Source organism: Hippichthys cyanospilos, chromosome 20 (assembly GCF_059441005.1).
Source record: "Hippichthys cyanospilos isolate Australia breed blue-spotted pipefish chromosome 20, RoL_Hcya_1.0, whole genome shotgun sequence".
Lineage (NCBI taxonomy): Eukaryota > Metazoa > Chordata > Actinopteri > Syngnathiformes > Syngnathidae > Hippichthys > Hippichthys cyanospilos.
In genome coordinates, this window is record NC_142388.1 from 16,162,325 (window position 1) to 16,170,010 (window position 7,686).

The 7,686-nt window shown below is 36.2% G+C and overlaps 1 protein-coding gene across 2 annotated transcripts; it reads left to right on the forward strand.

The window, feature by feature from the left end:
* The first annotated feature begins 1,717 nt into the window (after positions 1-1,717).
* LOC148407559 (protein ZBED8-like) lies at positions 1,718-4,295 on the forward strand. Of its 2 annotated transcripts, XM_088404050.1 has the most exons (3): positions 1,718-2,135; positions 2,214-2,307; positions 2,372-4,295. In XM_088404050.1, exon 3 carries the CDS (start codon positions 2,380-2,382, stop codon positions 4,165-4,167), a length of 1,788 nt encoding a protein of 595 aa, XP_088260176.1. In that variant the 5' UTR covers positions 1,718-2,135; positions 2,214-2,307; positions 2,372-2,379; the 3' UTR covers positions 4,168-4,295. The 2 variants fall into 2 exon arrangements, with proteins under 2 accessions (XP_088260176.1, XP_088260175.1); XM_088404049.1 differs by having other exon boundaries at positions 1,718-2,307.
* Positions 4,296-7,686: the final 3,391 nt, after the last annotated feature.

The following is a 7,686-nucleotide window of genomic DNA, read 5'->3' on the forward strand; positions in this document are numbered from 1 at the left end:
AAACGCTTGTTTGGAACATTTCATTAATGTTGACTATAAATCATAAACTAAGCATTTTTCAGCTGAAATAATGAATGTAGTCCTCTTAATTCTTGCTTCTAAAGCATACGCAAGCAGAAATTTCAATGTACAATGATGTTTTTAAAAAAACAGTCAAAATGTGCTCCACTCGGGCTGAAAACGCTGTTGGGGACATTTCATTAATGTTGACTATAAATCATAAACTAAGCATTTTTCAGCTGAAATAATGAATGTAGTCCTCTTAATTCTTGCTTCTAAAGCATACGCAAGCAGAAATTTCAATGTACAATGATGTTTTTAAAAAAAACAGTCAAAATGTGCTCCACTCGGGCTGAAAACGCTGTTGGGGACATTTCATTAATGTTGACTATAAATCAAAAACTAAGCATTTTTCAGCTGAAATAATGAATGTAGTCCTCTTAATTCTTGCTTCTAAAGCATACGCAAGCAGAAATTTCAATGTACAATGATGTTTTTAAAAAAAGGGTCAAAATGTGCTCCACTCGGGCTGAAAACGCTTGTTTGGAACATTTCATTAATGTTGACTATAAATCATAAACTAAGCATTTTTCAGCTGAAATAATGAATGTAGTCCTCTTAATTCTCGCTTCTAAAGCATACGCAAGCAGAAATTTCAATGTACAATGATGTTTTTAAAAAAACAGTCAAAATGTGCTCCACTCGGGCTGAAAACGCTTGTTTGGGACATGATATTAATGTTAACTATAAATCATAAACTAAGCATTTTTCAGCTGAAATAATGAATGTAGTCCTCTTAATTCTTGCTTCTAAAGCATACGCAAGCAGAAATTTCAATGTACAATGATGTTTTTAAAAAAAGGGTCAAAATGTGCTCCACTCGGGCTGAAAACGCTTGTTTGGAACATTTCATTAATGTTGACTATAAATCATAAACTAAGCATTTTTCAGCTGAAATAATGAATGTAGTCCTCTTAATTCTTGCTTCTAAAGCATACGCAAGCAGAAATTTCAATGTACAATGATGTTTTTAAAAAAACAGTCAAAATGTGCTCCACTCGGGCTGAAAACGCTTGTTTGGGACATGACATTAATGTTGACTATAAATCATAAACTAAGCATTTTTCAGCTGAAATAATGAATGTAGTCCTCTTAATTCTTGCTTCTAAAGCATACGCAAGCAGAAATTTCAATGTACAATGATGTTTTTAAAAAAAGGGTCAAAATGTGCTCCACTCGGGCTGAAAACGCTTGTTTGGAACATTTCATTAATGTTGACTATAAATCATAAACTAAGCATTTTTCAGCTGAAATAATGAATGTAGTCCTCTTAATTCTTGCTTCTAAAGCATACGCAAGCAGAAATTTCAATGTACAATGATGTTTTTAAAAAAACAGTCAAAATGTGCTCCACTCGGGCTGAAAACGCTTGTTTGGGACATGACATTAATGTTGACTATAAATCATAAACTAAGCATTTTTCAGCTGAAATAATGAATGTAGTCCTCTTAATTCTTGCTTCTAAAGCATACGCAAGCAGAAATTTCAATGTACAATGATGTTTTTAAAAAAAGGGTCAAAATGTGCTCCACTCGGGCTGAAAACGCTTGTTTGGAACATTTCATTAATGTTGACTATAAATCATAAACTAAGCATTTTTCAGCTGAAATAATGAATGTAGTCCTCTTAATTCTTGCTTCTAAAGCAGTGGTTTTCAAAGTGGGCGGTACCGCCCCTCGGGGGGTGGTGTGAACTTTCAGGGGGGCGCTGACGAATAAACAGGCGAATGGGGGGCGTTGAAATAGTGAAGGGGGGCGATTGAGCAATTACATTGAAATGTGACGTTGGTGTTTGTAGAAAGACCGGAAAAATTGATTGTCTGTAATAAAAAGTCGACAAAAAACAAGCTTTATTGAAACAAGAAACGTTGTCTGCTCGAGCGCTCACGAGCAGCGCGCATATACCGTATATCACTAACTGTCGCGAGTTTATCGTCGATGCAGGCGACTGGGGAAACCACCACCATCCAGTCAGCCGCAGAGGAGCACACAATAGCGCGCCGGCAACGCTTAACCACAGACGTATGCGCACAGCGACCGGCTTAATGCATCAGCTATCAATTTTTATGATTCGAGGTGAACTGCGCATTGGTCTATTTAAAGAAACGAAATTAGCGAATAATATCTGAGGCGCCTGTCTTCTATTTATTTAAGCTTCTCTCCAGATGCAAGTCAGTTTTTATAGCTGCCAGAAAGCAACTATACGTGCGCGATTTTCTCATCATCACGACAGAAATCATTTTAGACGGTAAGCTCAATGCTATCTAAAAACGAAATTTTTTGGCTCTAAAAACAGTTTGCATTTTTTTCAGGGATAACCATGGCAGCTTCAGGAACATCGAAAAAGAAGTGCAGGCAATACTCTGTAGAGTACTTGAAGTATGGATTTATACAATCACCGACCAATCCGCAACAACCCATGTGCTTGGTTTGTGAGAAAAACTTTTCAAATGAAGCAATGAAGCCGTCTAGGCTCCTCGAACATTTACAGAAGATTCATCCCAATAAATCCGGTAAAACATTGGCGTTCTTTCAAACTCTTCGAGATCAATTTCTGAAGCGAAAAACAATGAATATGTTTATTTCCTCATCGAAAAATTCAGATGACGGTCTGAAGGCTTCTTACAACATTTCTTTGCTGATAGCGAAAGCCGGCAAGTCCCACACTATCGGAGAAGACTTGATTCTGCCTGCAGTTAAAGAGGTTATTAAAACAGTTTTGCACAAATCTCCTGAACAAATCATAAAATCGATTCCTCTCAGTGACAACTCAGTTCAACGAAGAGTGGACAAAATGGCTGAAAACGTCGAAGAGACTCTCTGTAAGATGTTGATGACAACTGAGTTTAGTTTGCAATTGGACGAATCCACTCTTCCGGGAAATCAATCACTACTTCTTGCATATGTACGCTTCATCAAGGATGGATCTTTGTGTCACGAATTATTGTTTGCACGTCTCCTGGAAACAGATACCAAAGGAGAATCACTGTACCGAGCTGTGGAGGACTATTTCCAGGGAAAAAGCATTCCACTTATAAACATCATCTCATGTGCTACAGATGGCGCCCCGTCCATGGTTGGTCGCCACCGTGGATTTCTAAGTTATTTGAAGAAAGCTGTTCCGGAAGTCCTCACAGTTCACTGTGTGATCCATCGACAACACTTAGTGGCAAAGAATTTGAGTGAGAAGCTAAATAAATCCTTATCTATTGTGATTACTGCAGTCAACAAAATCAAAGCAAATGCTCTCAATTCTCGACTGTTCCATCAGCTGTGTATTGAAAATGACGAAGATTTTCAATGCCTGCTTCTCCATACAGAAGTTAGGTGGTTGTCAAAAGGTAACTGTTTAAAAAGGTTTTACACACTGTTTAACAGTGTTCTGGATTTTTTTCAAGAACCCAATCCTGAGCTTTACGACAAACTGAAATCGAGTAAGACAGATATTGCTTACCTCACTGAAATGTTTTACAAATTCAATGAAGTGAATTTGCAGCTGCAAGGTGATGAGACTTCGTTAATCAAAGCCAAGTCCGTCCTCTCAGCATTCCTCTCAAAATTACAGCTCTACAGCAGAAACCTTGGACGACGCGAATTCCGTCAGTTTCCTTGTTTGTCTAACTTGGAGAAGGAAACGGGAGTGAAGGACGATGACATTGCCGTGTACTGCGCTCATTTAGCAGAACTCTACAGAGATATGTCAGTCAGATTTAACGACATATTTTCTCTTGAAATCCCTGATTGGGTGATCGATCCGTTCACTGAACCCAGCACAGAAGTGCCAACCCATCTAGAAGAGGAACTTGTAAGTTTGCAAAATGATGAGGATCTGAAACCAAAGTTCAAAACCTCTTACCAAGCCTTTTGGATGCAAACAGCGATCCCAAAACGCTATCCAACCCTATGGAAAGCCATCAAGTTGTTTTTCATTGCTTTTCCGACTTCCTACCTGGTTGAAAGGGGGTTCAGCGCTGTGACAAGGCTCCTCACCAAACAAAGAAACAAACTTAACATCACAGAGCGCGGTGATCTGAGACTGCTCCTGACAAACCTTCATCCTGATGTTGACAGTCTGATTGCAATGCACCAAACCCACCCATCTCATTAGGCAGGACAGTTGTTAATGGTTACTCGTTCAGTTTTACAATTTATTTCAAGTTCAGTTCAAGGTGTTGTAATTGAAGAATAAATGATAACCTTTTTTGTTTATTAAAATTGTTTTTTTTAGTCTTCAAACTGTTTGTGATTGATGAATCAACCAATTCTTGAGACATTTAGCAATATAGTCGTTCTAGCGTTCGTTGGAAAGGGGTAAAGAGGGGGCGTTGGCATTTTGGCCCGGCGGTGAAGGGGGCGGTGGCCAAAAAAGTTTGAAAATCACTGTTCTAAAGCATACGCAAGCAGAAATTTCAATGTACAATGATGTTTTTAAAAAAACAGTCAAAATGTGCTCCACTCGGGCTGAAAACGCTTGTTTGGGACATGACATTAATGTTGACTATAAATCATAAACTAAGCATTTTTCAGCTGAAATAATGAATGTAGTCCTCTTAATTCTTGCTTCTAAAGCATACGCAAGCAGAAATTTCAATGTACAATGATGTTTTTAAAAAAACAGTCAAAATGTGCTCCACTCGGGCTGAAAACGCTTGTTTGGGACATGACATTAATGTTGACTATAAATCATAAACTAAGCATTTTTCAGCTGAAATAATGAATGTAGTCCTCTTAATTCTTGCTTCTAAAGCATACGCAAGCAGAAATTTCAATGTACAATGATGTTTTTAAAAAAACGGTCAAAATGTGCTCCACTCGGGCTGAAAACGCTTGTTTGGAACATTTCATTAATGTTGACTATAAATCATAAACTAAGCATTTTTCAGCTGAAATAATGAATGTAGTCCTCTTAATTCTTGCTTCTAAAGCATACGCAAGCAGAAATTTCAATGTACAATGATGTTTTTAAAAAAACAGTCAAAATGTGCTCCACTCGGGCTGAAAACGCTTGTTTGGGACATGACATTAATGTTGACTATAAATCATAAACTAAGCATTTTTCAGCTGAAATAATGAATGTAGTCCTCTTAATTCTTGCTTCTAAAGCATACGCAAGCAGAAATTTCAATGTACAATGATGTTTTTAAAAAAACGGTCAAAATGTGCTCCACTCGGGCTGAAAACGCTTGTTTGGAACATTTCATTAATGTTGACTATAAATCATAAACTAAGCATTTTTCAGCTGAAATAATGAATGTAGTCCTCTTAATTCTTGCTTCTAAAGCATATGCAAGCAGAAATTTCAATGTACAATGATGTTTTTAAAAAAAACAGTCAAAATGTGCTCCACTCGGGCTGAAAACGCTGTTGGGGACATTTCATTAATGTTGACTATAAATCATAAATTAAGCATTTTTCAGCTGAAATATTGAATGTAGTCCTCTTAATTCTTGCTTCTAAAGCATACGCAAGCAGAAATTTCAATGTACAATGATGTTTTTAAAAAAACGGTCAAAATGTGCTCCACTCGGGCTGAAAACGCTGTTGGGGACATTTCATTAATGTTGACTACAAATCAAAAACTAAGCATTTTTCAGCTGAAATAATGAATGTAGTCCTCTTAATTCTTGCTTCTAAAGCATACGCAAGCAGAAATTTCAATGTACAATGATGTTTTTAAAAAAACAGTCAAAATGTGCTCCACTCGGGCTGAAAACGCTTGTTTGGGACATGACATTAATGTTGACTATAAATCATAAACTAAGCATTTTTCAGCTGAAATAATGAATGTAGTCCTCTTAATTCTTGCTTCTAAAGCATACGCAAGCAGAAATTTCAATGTACAATGATGTTTTTAAAAAAACGGTCAAAATGTGCTCCACTCGGGCTGAAAACGCTTGTTTGGAACATTTCATTAATGTTGACTATAAATCATAAACTAAGCATTTTTCAGCTGAAATAATGAATGTAGTCCTCTTAATTCTTGCTTCTAAAGCATACGCAAGCAGAAATTTCAATGTACAATGATGTTTTTAAAAAAACAGTCAAAATGTGCTCCACTCGGGCTGAAAACGCTTGTTTGGGACATGACATTAATGTTGACTATAAATCATAAACTAAGCATTTTTCAGCTGAAATAATGAATGTAGTCCTCTTAATTCTTGCTTCTAAAGCATACGCAAGCAGAAATTTCAATGTACAATGATGTTTTTAAAAAAACGGTCAAAATGTGCTCCACTCGGGCTGAAAACGCTTGTTCGGAACATTTCCTTAATGTTGACTATAAATCATAAACTAAGCATTTTTCAGCTGAAATAATGAATGTAGTCCTCTTAATTCTTGCTTCTAAAGCATACGCAAGCAGAAATTTCAATGTACAATGATGTTTTAAAAAAAAACAGTCAAAATGCGCTCCACTCGGGCTGAAAACGCTGTTGGGGACATTTCATTAATGTTGACTATAAATCATAAACTAAGCATTTTTCAGCTGAAATAATGAATGTAGTCCTCTTAATTCTTGCTTCTAAAGCATACGCAAGCAGAAATTTCAATGTACAATGATGTTTTTAAAAAAACGGTCAAAATGTGCTCCACTCGGGCTGAAAACGCTTGTTCGGAACATTTCCTTAATGTTGACTATAAATCATAAACTAAGCATTTTTCAGCTGAAATAATGAATGTAGTCCTCTTAATTCTTGCTTCTAAAGCATACGCAAGCAGAAATTTCAATGTACAATGATGTTTTTAAAAAAAACAGTCAAAATGTGCTCCACTCGGGCTGAAAACGCTGTTGGGGACATTTCATTAATGTTGACTACAAATCAAAAACTAAGCATTTTTCAGCTGAAATAATGAATGTAGTCCTCTTAATTCTTGCTTCTAAAGCATACGCAAGCAGAAATTTCAATGTACAATGATGTTTTTAAAAAAACAGTCAAAATGTGCTCCACTCGGGCTGAAAACGCTGTTGGGGACATTTCATTAATGTTGACTACAAATCATAAACTAAGCATTTTTCAGCTGAAATAATGAATGTAGTCCTCTTAATTCTTGCTTCTAAAGCATACGCAAGAAGAAATTTCAATGTACAATGATGTTTTTAAAAAAAGGGTCAAAATGTGCTCCACTCGGGCTGAAAACGCTTGTTTGGAACATTTCATTAATGTTGACTATAAATCATAAACTAAGCATTTTTCAGCTGAAATAATGAATGTAGTCCTCTTAATTCTTGCTTCTAAAGCATACGCAAGCAGAAATTTCAATGTACAATGATGTTTTTAAAAAATCAGTCAAAATGTGCTCCACTCGGGCTGAAAACGCTTGTTTGGGACATGACATTAATGTTGACTATAAATCATAAACTAAGCATTTTTCAGCTGAAATAATGAAAGTAGTTCTCTTAATTCTTGCTTCTAAAGCAAACGCAAGCAGAAATTTCAATGTACAATGATGTTTTTAAAAAAAGGGTCAAAATGTGCTCCACTCGGGCTGAAAACGCTTGTTTGGAACATTTCATTAATGTTGACTATAAATCATAAACTAAGCATTTTTCAGCTGAAATAATGAATGTAGTCCTCTTAATTCTTGCTTCTAAAGCATACGCAAGCAGAAATTTCAATGTACAATGATG